We start from the raw sequence: 12,756 nt of genomic DNA, 5'->3' as shown, positions 1-12,756 counted from the left end.
AACCGGGCAGTGATGAAACATGTAGCTAACGTTCATTATGTGGAGTTGGATTTTGACCACAAATGTCGTATGCTCGACAAGGATTGAAGCATAGCAGCATTGCAAACAAAGTAATTCAACATTTAATGCTACAATCGAAGGTCTTCTCAATTTTAAGGGAAGTAGCACATTTTAAAATCAGATGTTATAAATGTTCAATACTTCGTGCACATTTTGCTGGTTTTGGTGTCCTTCTAAACTGTTGGATTAAGCAACATATATCATAAACAAATTGAAAGATTCGAAAACGCAAATGTACAAATTTCATTCTTAAACCACATCACTTAAACATGTGATAATGAAATAGACTTAAAACTGTCCGCCTATTCGGTTAAAATAAACAAAACATAAAATCAGCTGGTGTGAACTCTTTGTGTTAATCTTTAAGCAGGATATAAGCTGCTGTGGAAAAACTGATGATGAATTCTATTATCATCAGTGGTGTTACTGCAAGATTTTTTTTAATACCAGAACTCTTGTGGACCTGAGAAAAATCTGCCGTTTTTTGTTCATACCATGTAGGTTTATGTGTACTCTATGTGTTGCATGCAAGTATTGCTAATTTTATCTACTTCAAAAATTAATATTCGTTTGATATGTTTCAATGACATGAATCGATACTTCATAGATTATACACAAGCAGGCAATTAACTAAAATCATTAGACACCGACAAAATACTTTTGTGGAACATCTAACCTATAAATTGGAAAATCTTATGCTTACAGGAAAAGTTCCTGAAAGACGAGCACGAGGTAGACAGACACTTAAGTTTCTTTCAATTTTTAAGATGAACACAGCACGTAAATCAACAAACATCAAACTCGATAAGACAACATGTTACGTCTAAGCTTAAAACTAATACGAAAGAAACTAATGTAATAAAACCTCACGAAACTAAGTTAATAGACAGAGATGATATGTTTTTCAAGAAAAACAGATTTAACAAAACTTGCGTTTATGTCAATGCGTTATTCAACTGGTTTGAGTAGTCTGTTTAAAAAGATGAGTTTGTATGTAAACAGTCAAGCAAAGAGTTTGAGTATATATTATACCTTGTAAGTAGGGCGACCTAAAAAACGAAAATTTTTGACCTAAAAATTGAAACTTTTGACATTAAAAAACTTTTTTTTGACAAGTTTTGACGTATGAAGAACTCAAGTAGTTAAATTACGCATTATTGTACAAAAAGTTAAAATTTATTATAGTAAAGAAGGGCAAAGATCTGAACAAAGACCTAGTCTATTCTGAAAAGGGAACTCAGCTAATTACAAATCACTGCCAAAAAAATGCAGCTAAGACACAACAAAAACTGTTCAATACACTTGTCTAAACTAAAAATACATGAAGTACCTAAAGCAAAACCGAAGCAAGAGCTGCACCTAACCTACAGCTGCCGCAAAATGGCTTATTTTACACGTTTTGAGGTGTGTTGAGCATCACACCATATCAACCTAATTACTTCACTTAATGGTTTATGATTCACAATAAGTAGACAATGGGCCATTTACAAGAGTATAAAGTAGGCTACAAGGTGTAAAATGTAAAACGAAAAGTTCACTGACAGTGCAACCTCTACGACACCACGACAATGCAGGTTGTAAACAATTTTGACAATTTTTGACCTAACGCTATAAATTTGACCAATTTTTGACTTTTTTTGACAAGTCAAAAAATAGTCGCCCTACTTAAAAGGTAAAAAATTAACATGAGATTGACTTGAATTTTGCATATAGAAATGCAACAAACGCATTCGTAGCCTTGATGTCACGTCATGATCTAACTCCAAGCATAATATGTTTAACTATAAATAGTTAACTTTCGATATACAGCTTTTATTAAGTTTACACGACGATGATGAAAGTGTCAACTGCGGTAATTCGAATTCCGAAATAACAAAATATACAATTCATTCCATAACGTTAATCATATACATATCTATATGCATTCATTGCGGCGCAAAAACGATCAGATTAAATTACTTGGCCTAAGTTATATATGAATTATGAAAAGGATTTTGTTACTACAAGAGTCTGTGTGCCAGAAATCACTAACAATTAAAATCATAGCTTATCTATAATACAGCTCTAAATATCTAAACAAGTATGCCAACACAACACCCAATACTGTAAGCCAAAGAAAGGAACTAATTTTTTTAAATGGACCACCCGATTTGAGACTCTTTTGAAATGCGAGACGAATAATTGACAGCTTCGTGTCCGTGTATGGTGGATAACGCGAAGAAAAGAGAGCATCAGGAGTTCCATCAACAACGCAGCTTCTCTTGTGAGTAAAAGCATCAAAGCCAAACTTTCCATGATACGAACCCATGCCACTATTGCCAACACCACCGAATGGGAGGTTATGAGGAATGTAATGGGCAAAGACATCGTTGACTGTGACTCCTCCACTTACTGTGCTGTTGAGCATGCGGTTTATAGCCGGCTTGTCCTTGGAAAACATGTAAAGTGCAAGCGGTTTTTCTTTTGCGTTTATTATAGCGATGGCTTCTTCAAGACTTGGAATCGTAAGGATAAGCATAATGGGGCCAAACATTTCCTCTTGCATAAATGGCGACTTGACGTCAACATCAACTACCACTGTAGGTGCAATGTAGTTTTCTTTCTCATCCATTTCTCCTCCAATAACGATCTTTCCGCTACCTGACTTCAACAGTTGCTTCAATCTTCCAAACTGACGTTTGTTAATGATTCTTCCATAGTCGCTCGATGCTTTTGGATTTTCTCCATAAAATTCTTTTAGAGCAGCTTTGACTTCAACCAGAAATTTCTCTCGAATACTTTCATTTATCATGATGTAATCAGGAGCAAGACATATCTGCCCAGCATTGTAATATCTACCCCAGACAATACGACGTGCGGCAACACGTAAATTGCATGTCGAATCCACGTAACATGGATTCTTACCACCAAGCTCAAGTACCACAGGCGTGAGATGTTCAGCTGCCGCTTTCATCACGTACCTTCCTACAGATGTACCGCCGGTGAAAAAGATAAAGTCAAAGCGATGATATTTGGTGAGTTTGGCAGATTGTTCAGCATTCAGTACCATTACCGGGTAGCAATCATTGTCGAGATATTTGGGAAGGATGGATTGTAAGGCGGCAGCACAGTTCTTAGCGCATTCACTCGGTTTGATTACAGCGCAGTTCCCAGCAGCAATAGCTGCAACTAAAGGTGCGAGCAGTAGGACCAGAGGATAATTCCAAGCAGACATTATGAGGCAAACTCCATATGGCTCTTTCCTAATGCATGTTTTCGTAAACTTGTTCAAAATATTTGTGCTGCAAGTTTCGTCCTTTGCCCATGAATCAATATTTTCCAAAGCATACACTATTTCATTTGAAGTGATAATGATTTCGGCCAACACTGCCTCTAACTTTGGTCTATGCAAGTCTTTCTCGAGCGCATTGCAAAATTCCTGCTCATTCTCTTTAAGACACTGGTGAAGTGCTTTCAGTTGCTTTTTTCTAAACTCCAGGGGTTTTGTTCGTCCATCAGCAAACGCCCGTTGAGCTGTCTTGATGGATTTGGCGCATTCATCTGCCATTCTTGCCAATACAATACGTTTAACAAATTTCTTACATGCCTAATACGCTAGTTTGGTAAGAATAAGACGAGAATTAAAATCACCCAAGGCAAATTTTCACGGCATAGAGCTGCGTACAATCATTCCCTGTTTCGCTACTAACACGCTGAGTGAAAGATAATAATTAATTGACTGTATTTGGTTGCAAATTACTGCTTAATTATACCCCAGCTACGTACAATTCCCCTGTTTAGCTGTCAAGAATGTTTACAGTGCATACTCTTTTTTTCTTAATAATGTATACACCAAGCACGCTTTCGTATCTAGCCTGAAAAAATAAATTAACTAAGTCGGTTTACTTCTGCTATTTTCTTGGATTGAAATGTTAAACATGTCACCTAAATAACTTTAATACTGCCTTCAACTAGATGGCTAGTACAGAAAAGAAAAGTAATCATTTACAGAGTTAACAGTTACATGACTGTTTAAGCGCAACTACTTGCTCACAAAGTAAACTTAGCATATAAACGTCTAGCACTCTAGCATACAAAATTTTGCTTAGGTCACTTCATGCAGCGTAGCCAGAGGCACTCTACCGTGACAGAACTCAGCACTGTCGTACTGTTCTACACTGGAACTCCCTAAGGCATTGTATTAGCCCACCATTGAAATAAACCGCAATTGCGAAATGGTGAACATGGTAACAGGCCAGCGATACTACAAGCCTGACTAGCCATGGCCGACATTCATTTATCACACTATCAACAAATTGACATTTCACCTATAATACGCAAAAAGACAATAGCTAGCTGAGCAGCCAGCTAGCACAGAAAGTAGATTTGGTTGTAGAAAAACCCCTGTCCACACAACCAGCGGATGTGCATACAATAGGGTTTCCGATTCATCATCATTTACAATAGTGATAGCTATGGTTTTAGGCTGTCATCACTTTGCAAGAAAAGTCGCACCATTGAAGGAAATTTTCAGTTTCTTATTCAACTACAGTAACTTAAATTTCATGACAAAGTAATTTCATCCTAAGCTAAATATAACTTCAAATTTAAACTAACTTCAATTTAACCCTAAATAGGCTTAATGTTAACAGAAAAACAGGATTTTTACGCTTGGTCTACTAAATAAGCTAAAAGCTTAAATCAACTTTTTGCATATCCGTTCTCCTAACTTAGCCGACTTTTTTAACTATGGGCTGCACGACCTACTTACGAAGACATATTCACTTCTCGTTTTATGGCGCAGAATATATGGGAGTACAATCTATTAAAAAACAAATTATCGCTAAGTGTTTTGAATTCCTTGTGATTACCTTTTTCAACATTCTGATACTTTGAATTATGGTAAATTTGTTTTGGAGTTTAAAAGAAACTGAATTTAACACGCATTTCTAAAAATCGGGGCAAGTGCTTTTATTAATAAACGATGTACAAGAGCATGCAGCTAAATATTATAATAACTTTTCCAATTCATCTAAAGCTTTCAGTGCTTGTTTTTTCTTGAAATTAATGTCCACATTCGTTTTTACTTTGCACTTCTGTTCCGTTCGAGCATCGGCTTTCGATTTCAGTTCCTTTAACTTTTTCACCGCCTCCATCGCTTCTTCTAACTTTTTGTCCACAGACTTTTCATTCCCATGTTGCTTCAGATCGTCGCTAATTTTCATTGCTTGCTCCGTAAGCGAATATTCGTTGCGCTTGACCGGCTGAGCCACGTATATGACCTCCTCTTCAACACTGTCAGCCTGCTATCGTTATTATGTTTAATAAGATGACTACACGAAAAAGCCCCAATAAGTTAAGGGTTAAGGATGCAACGCAAACCCAACCTGCTGGGTGAGGAAATCAGCATCTGTACGTGCTGGTTCGACAGGTGTTTGTCTGAAGTTGGTAATTTCGCGTTCCTTTTTGCCTCGTTTGCTTGCTTCCAGCAGAGCTCTTTGATTGCGCACCAACGCAAGATTTTCTAAATTAAGAAGACCGGTATGTTTGTGCACATACTTCTCACAGCCCTTGGATAATTAATTACGGCTTGAATATGATACCTTTAATGTAATTTGCTTCTGGTGCAAGTATCATAGCTTCAGTGAAGCAGTCTTCAGCTTTTTTCAGTTCTTTCTGTTCTACTAACGTCACACAGTAGTTGTGGCGGCCTTGCATATTTCCAGGGTCCACCTCCATCAATTGCTTATAAGCCCTGTACATGTAGCCTACACTTTTGATCAGGTGGCCAATATATGAACAAGATCGCTAGACAACAATATTAATAGTTGCCTAGAAAAGAACAAACCACTCAAAACAAGAGTGTTTAGTTGTCGTTCGTTCACAGGAGTCCTTACCGTTGTGCCTCCCCAATATTCTTTTGTTTGTTCAACATCACATCACCGTACAGAACAAGACCTTTCTTATGATTGGGATAATGTTGGAAAAGACGTTTAATGGCATCAATGCATTCTGAAGTTTTTCCATCTAGCCAAAATATTTTTAAATGAGAAATCTGTTGGATTTTGCCTTGTGCAAAACATTTGAAACAATTTTTAACTTTTTGTACCTAAGGTTACTTCAAACACTAACCTATTTTCGAATATAACAGGGCAATGTTAAAAAGCGTTATCTTCTGATCAGGTTCTGTCTGCATGCAAATATTTAAGATGAATCAAAAAAGGAATGTTTGTGCCATTGTGAAATTCAGTTAGAACTAAAATGCATGTGTTGCATAGCTTATATATTTACTTAAAACCACAACATTGTGCAAAACTTCATGCAGTCAGTCCTGTGCAGCCAAAGTTATATAATGTAACAACTGACCAACTCTGAATGGATAGAATAGATAAGAAACCAATCGTTGCACTAAAGAATCATAACTGACTTTTAAAACTTCATTCCACCATCTGATGGCCTCATTATTGTCACCAAGATCCATGTGTATAGATCCCAGTAAAGTTTTGGCATGAATATTATCAGGTTCAAGATTGAGAACTCTTTCCACTCTTGACTTTGCTTTACGAAGCAAAGTGGGCTCTCTTGTTTCCTAATAAGATATGAACTACAAATATTTCAGCAACAAACAATTTACAGCTTGATTTGTAAGGCCATTTATCCGAGTGCACTGTTCAACTTATAGTATTTATCGTTTATCTAATGCCATATAACAGATAGAATTACAAAACAGAGCATTTATCCAGATGGCAGCTTTAACATGGGTAAAATTTTTTGATCAAATTCAAAGATGGACCAACCTCAAAAATGGCAGCAGAATTGTACAAAGACATGACATGATCGGGATTGTGGTATATAGCATAAGTGTACGCCTCTACTGCTCCTGTTTTATTACCCAGTGATGCATAGACCACTCCTACACAGATATAAAATGAAAAAATTGGTTACAGGTAGTGTGCAAGATAATAGCTGATCTTAAAAGCAAAAATACCAACCTATATTGAAATAGATATCAGATTTATTTTCTGAATATTGAAGTGCAGTTTGATATGACAAAAGAGCTTTCTTGGGACGATTCATCTTTACCAATATTTCACCTCTGTTTAGACATATACCATTATACCTACACTACGTTAAACTGGCAGCACTTGCTACTAACTACTGTACCCACTTAATCAACATTATATGAAACAAAAGAAACTAATTTCACACCTATACATATGAGCATCAACAAATGAAGGTCTCATTCGAAGTATTTCTTCGTAGAGCGCGTCCACCTCTGCAAGTCTAAAGGCATCAAAACTGAACTTGAGGTATTTTAAAGCACTATATCATGTGAATGGGAAAAATAGTTACCTTGATGAATTCTGTTTTATGAGATTGGCAAGTCTGGTGTAAACTTTGAGATGCTGGGGTGCAATTCTGGCTTGATATGGTTTACCTTTGACAGGCTTAACAGAAAGTGTTCGATTTACTAATAACATGCACACATAATGCTGGCATTCTTATGTATGAATTAGAGTCAGCATACTTTAGGAAACAGTGCCTTTGCTTTCTTAAAGAACTTTTCAGCACTTTCCTTATCACCAAGCTGCTCATACATTCTTCCAACATTCATGAAAGCACCAATGTCATCTGGTTGAGCCAAAGTTGCCTGTATAAAACAAATACAACACATATCTAACCATACATCCATGTGAACGAATTGAATTTCAAGAGGAATGTCAAGTGTGTGTCAATTAATTTCTTTTTAACCTGAAAAAAGTACTGGAGGGCACTCTCATAATTTTCTTCACGTTCATAAGCATGACCGATATTGTTCCATACCTTAGCATTTTGTTTCGTTACCTGCAATGATAAATTGCAAAAGTAACACATTAAAGTTTCTACAATTGTTTAATTCAGTAGTTTGCAATGTCATTTTGCGTGACAAATCAGGAATTATTCTCTATGCTATGCTGCAAACAACAGAATAAAAATGACGGCACCCATATTGATTCCATGAATGCAGTAACATCATCTCCAAAACAAAATCATATATAAAAACTGGAATTACTAAAAAAAACAAGAACGACAGCATATCGAGTTTCAGTAACGACAGAAAAGATATGGAAAGTTACTCTTTTCAATGTGATTATTCAGACCATTTCGAACATACTCCAGTAATGAAGCTACGTCTATTCTGTTATGCCAACAAGCTACCTTTAGTGCACTTTTAAACAAACTTTTCTCTGACGTCCATTCAGTGTTTCTGTGGATGGTTTTGAAAGCAAATGAGAATAGAAGCAGTACAATGAAGACCATAACCAGCTTATCACATTTGCTAAAAAAGGATAGCAAGCAACAATAATCAAAAAAGTCACATAAAATTCTACAACAATATTAAATTTTTTTTTAAATAATCAAACAAAAAGGTAAATAACAGGTTATCCGTATGAACTTACTATTTCGTTTTTATCTTCCACACACCCAGAGCTACCAACAAACAAAATCCAATACTAGGGAGATATAAAACTCTCTCAGCTACGACAAAACCCACTGGAAAAAACAAATTGGAGGCAGGAAGAAAAGAAAAAGTTGCAATGGCCACAGATATAGCAGCAATCTTGCAGTCAGCATCATGAAAAAATACCGCACAAAAACCTAGGAAAAAATTAAATCATGCAAAAAAGTGATAAACGATTTCTATTCTAAGCAACAAGTAAAAAAAAACAATTTCCATCTCAGTTGTAATTGTGCCTACCTATAACACCATAGATGAACCAAAATGTTATGGTTGCAAAGTTGCGAATGTCACAGATATCTTGTATAAGAGGAATCGTTCCCATTGTCCAATCACACAAAAGATTACTTGGATTTAGAAGTAACCCCAAATTAGTTGGTAACATATAATTATAGGTCAAATGACGAGCAGGAAATTGGGAGGACGCGGCAGGGTTATCAAAAGCTAAAATAGGTAAACATATTTACAGTAATCTTCACAGAAATTCAAGTTATAAAAACAGAACAAAATGTAATAGTCAATCTTTAACTCAATTAATGAAAATTTGATGAATAAAATTTGGACCTGTGAATTGAGGCAATGTTCCTTGCATGATGTAATATCTCCAGATTAGCAGACTTACGGCAAAAAAAATACATAAAAATGTCCGAAAAATCAGTGGTTTAAACTTAGTTTTTCTCGGAGATAGGACAAACGTAACAAGCAAAAGACAGAATTCATCCACTGTCAACTGTGAAAAAAATAGAAAATTTGGTGAGATTAAACCACAAAGCGGGTACAAAAACCAGGCATGTCAAATTCATGAAGCCATTTTGCTGCCCGCAACGTGTTTCTATTTTCATTTTCTAACCAAAAATTACGTTCAACACTATTTCAAAGTCCCTGAACACATTTAGCTTCTATAATGTATGCAAGTTTTGTGTCTTTGCTTTGGACGCCGTCAACACATAGCTTAAATCAAGGCATACACAGTGGTCAAAAAGTCGAATTTTTGCAGAAGCTGTTTGTGTTAAAGGAATCCCCCAAATCAAAACCATCATAATGAAATTAATTTAAATTTTAATTCAAATAAGGTTATTCAGAAAAACAGCTGAAGCATTTCTAATATTTCATATATTTTCCCAAAATATTGCAATTTTTATTAAATTACGTGTACTCAAACAACTCGGACAGCAAAACGTCACACCTGTGAAATGTATTGAAAATGTGGACGGTAAATGTACAGTAGAGCACTTTGACATGCCTGATATAAACCACATTACTGACTCAACATATTTACCTAATGCCATGCTGTAGTTGGCTACCGTATGGCTACTAGGTTACACTAGAAAGAGTACCTTGTGTACAAGGATGATGTCATAGAAAATAAAGACAGCAAGCACAGTGATGCCTTGCTCTTTACTGGCAACAGCAAGCACACACCAAAATAATGACAATACCTGAAAAAAATTAAAAGTTGTACCAATTTTTCAAACACCTGGGACTGGTAACAGAAAACATTTCAACTGTTATTACTCAACAAAACATACAAGACACGATTTATTATACCACTTGATGTATATCAAAAAAGAAAACCATGTCTACAGAAATGCTCTAATGGCCCACTCACTATTGATTTAACAGTGAATCGAGCATAACTCAAAATAGCAAGTATAAAAAAGATGGCAGATAATAGTTCAGCTCTTCCTACGATTCCAGTTACCTGAACATTGCAAAAAATATTTACAAGTCATAAATAACAGATACAAATTCATTAATATTATTTTTTATTCAGCATATTTTTAATTTCAATTTAAAATTGTTTTACAGGATAGATGTCATGACATAAATTTAGAATAACTTCATTGCTTACCGCTTCAGTATGAATGGGATGCACCAAGAAAACAAGAGTTGCAACATGAGTGATGAAGCTTTGCTTTTCGGTAGTATCAGCAAGCACATGTTCATCATTATTTTGCGGCTGTTTTCTCTTGATGTGTTTTTTCAGGTTTGACTTTTGAGCTTTCAATGGCTGTGCTTCATAGCATACTTTTGTCAGCAAGGTAAAAAGACAAAACAAAAGAATGCATACAATGCAATTTAAAATGACATTAATAACATGATATGAAAATGAATTTAAGCCAAAAACAAAATGATTTAGTCTGTAGGTCAGCACAGTGAAAGGGCGGTACGATTTGTGACTGGCTTCCTAAAACAGAAAAATCATGATCATAAATACTGATGCAGAATAAAGCTATTACCATGTAATAAGAATACGATTAGCAATAAACTGCTTTTGTTTTAATAATCCCAAAAAATCATACGTTTGCCATTGACATTCCCCAGTAATCATTCCAAAGTAAAGCTGAAATTGATGTCTCTCCCAAAACATCTTTGTTATTTTGCACGGCCGATACATCATCAAAAACCAGTTCACAGAAACAAGAATTTATGTACAAAAGAAAAGATGAAACAAATATAATAATACAAAACAGACCGTCGTTCATCATAACCTTGAAACATCAAAACATTGCATTTAAAGCAAATACCAAAAAAGAACCTGAAGGCAAAACTTTTGTAGCAGCATGCAATTTAAAATGGTATGTGTTGAATTTAATTGAAACCATCTTATTCATAGCAGTCCTACGCTAACCAACTTGTAGCAAAGCAACACTGCAAACAATATGTGGCAAACTGTATGATAATACTGAGTATGGTATGTATCACTATTCTAAACACATGCGAAGTTGTGCAAAAAGATCTACACCACAAAATGCACAGAAGCTTAAGATGTCATGTTAATCCAGTGTACCCTTTTATTACGGTACCTGTTTCATGATTATAGTTTATGTATATATTTATTTATGATTTATAATCATTGTTGGTCAACTTGTTAATACCTTTAAAAATTTTAGTATTTTTAAATTGCTTTTAGATGAAGTCACCAGAGTAATACAAAAAATTAAATAAAGATTAAGTACTACAAGTGGTCTCAGACAAATGCCTAGAATGACGACTTTGCACAAAATGCTGGACATTCAGTGAATACGAACATATAGCAAAAGCAAATCAATTCAAAAATGGATCATATTTTTCAAATCAACTTAAGCTCAACTCTACTGAAGTAGCATTCTTCACTCCGACTTAACAAAGCATTTCACAACTTGTATGAAGACATTGAACATAAAATACAAATTCTACTAATGTTGGTAACATTTTCACTTTGGCAAAGGTTTGAAATGTTCATAATATTGTTTTGTTGCATCAGTCATAAGGTACTGGGTGCATTCAGGCAAATCGCCTATCTGTGCACCAGGAGAGCCCCCAAAGAGCATAAATGGAGGAACAACTGTTTCTGGCGGTAACACTGTATTGTCTGCAATTTGGCAACAGTCCTTCAAAACACATCTTCTTCCGATCACACAATTTTTTCCGATATGAACAAAAGAACCGACTTGAGCAGCATTGACAATAGAGTCCTCTTCTATATAAACATGATCTCCAACAACACAAGGAAAAAAAGCAACTCCTTTATTAAATTTTTTGAAAGGTGGTCGAATAACAGATCTGCTTTTAATAATGCAATTTCTTCCAACACGCACGTTTGCCAAATCTCCTCGAATAATGCAATCTTTTTCAACGATGGTTTTTCCGTTTAAGACGATGTTCTGACTGCCACAGAGTACAGACTGTCGACTCACTTTATTTCCTGATGCAGTCTCAATATATTGTTCTTTTTGATAAAAAACATCATCCAAATCCATGACCTTTAATTAGATGACAGCTTCTTCAAAGCACTTATAATACTAACTGTTATTGCAACATTAGTTGTACCTACAGTAATTAATATCTAGTGTAAGAAAACTGTTAATATTAGACATATATCCAAAATATCCCATACACCGTGATACTGTAGACAACTAGCTTGCTTTCATGGTTGGCACTGTCTGTGTAATGAAAAATTCTGATGAGTATATATTTACAATGTACTGACAATTCAGTTATACTGTATCAAAATCGCTCAGTCCAAATAGTCTTTTGTTCACTATGTCAATTGTCAATTCAAGTTTAAAAAACAAACTCCGGTTGTTCGATTCTACATATGCCAAGTGTCTGACCCTGACCGATTTCATTTCATTGGAATGATGGGTAAAAAAGCTGAAAACCTCTAGGCTATATGTCAACGAATCCCGTGTGGACAAATAGTTAAGAGTGAAATCATGTGCAGTGACATGGAT

The 12,756-nt window shown here is 35.4% G+C and overlaps 2 protein-coding genes and 1 pseudogene across 2 annotated transcripts; all 3 read right to left on the bottom strand.

Moving 5' to 3' along the window:
• Window positions 1-1,333: 1,333 nt before the first annotated feature.
• LOC143446746 (aldehyde dehydrogenase, dimeric NADP-preferring pseudogene) lies at window positions 1,334-3,690 on the bottom strand (annotated as a pseudogene).
• A 1,305-nt stretch (window positions 3,691-4,995) lies between these two features.
• LOC143459608 (protein O-mannosyl-transferase TMTC3-like) lies at window positions 4,996-11,028 on the bottom strand. The gene is made up of 20 exons (XM_076956825.1): window positions 10,843-11,028; window positions 10,392-10,727; window positions 10,149-10,241; window positions 9,877-9,978; window positions 9,104-9,269; window positions 8,780-8,983; window positions 8,481-8,679; window positions 8,239-8,359; window positions 7,792-7,884; window positions 7,568-7,690; window positions 7,393-7,487; window positions 7,249-7,323; window positions 7,032-7,135; window positions 6,837-6,952; window positions 6,467-6,628; window positions 6,172-6,229; window positions 5,937-6,066; window positions 5,643-5,794; window positions 5,427-5,563; window positions 4,996-5,345 (listed from the first exon to the last, which is right to left on the bottom strand). Exons 1-20 carry the CDS (start codon window positions 11,026-11,028, stop codon window positions 5,049-5,051), a joined length of 2,949 nt encoding a protein of 982 aa, XP_076812940.1. The 3' UTR covers window positions 4,996-5,048.
• Window positions 11,029-11,031: 3 nt separating this feature from the next.
• Window positions 11,032-12,377, bottom strand: LOC143459617 (dynactin subunit 5-like). Its single transcript, XM_076956833.1, has one exon. It carries the CDS (start codon window positions 12,280-12,282, stop codon window positions 11,737-11,739), a length of 546 nt encoding a protein of 181 aa, XP_076812948.1. The 5' UTR covers window positions 12,283-12,377; the 3' UTR covers window positions 11,032-11,736.
• Window positions 12,378-12,756: the final 379 nt, after the last annotated feature.

The sequence above is a fragment of the Clavelina lepadiformis genome, chromosome 1 (genome assembly GCF_947623445.1).
Source record: "Clavelina lepadiformis chromosome 1, kaClaLepa1.1, whole genome shotgun sequence".
NCBI classification, from domain to species: domain Eukaryota; kingdom Metazoa; phylum Chordata; class Ascidiacea; order Aplousobranchia; family Clavelinidae; genus Clavelina; species Clavelina lepadiformis.
The sequence above is the reverse complement of the archived record's forward strand: the minus strand, read 5'-3'. Positions and strand labels throughout refer to the sequence as shown.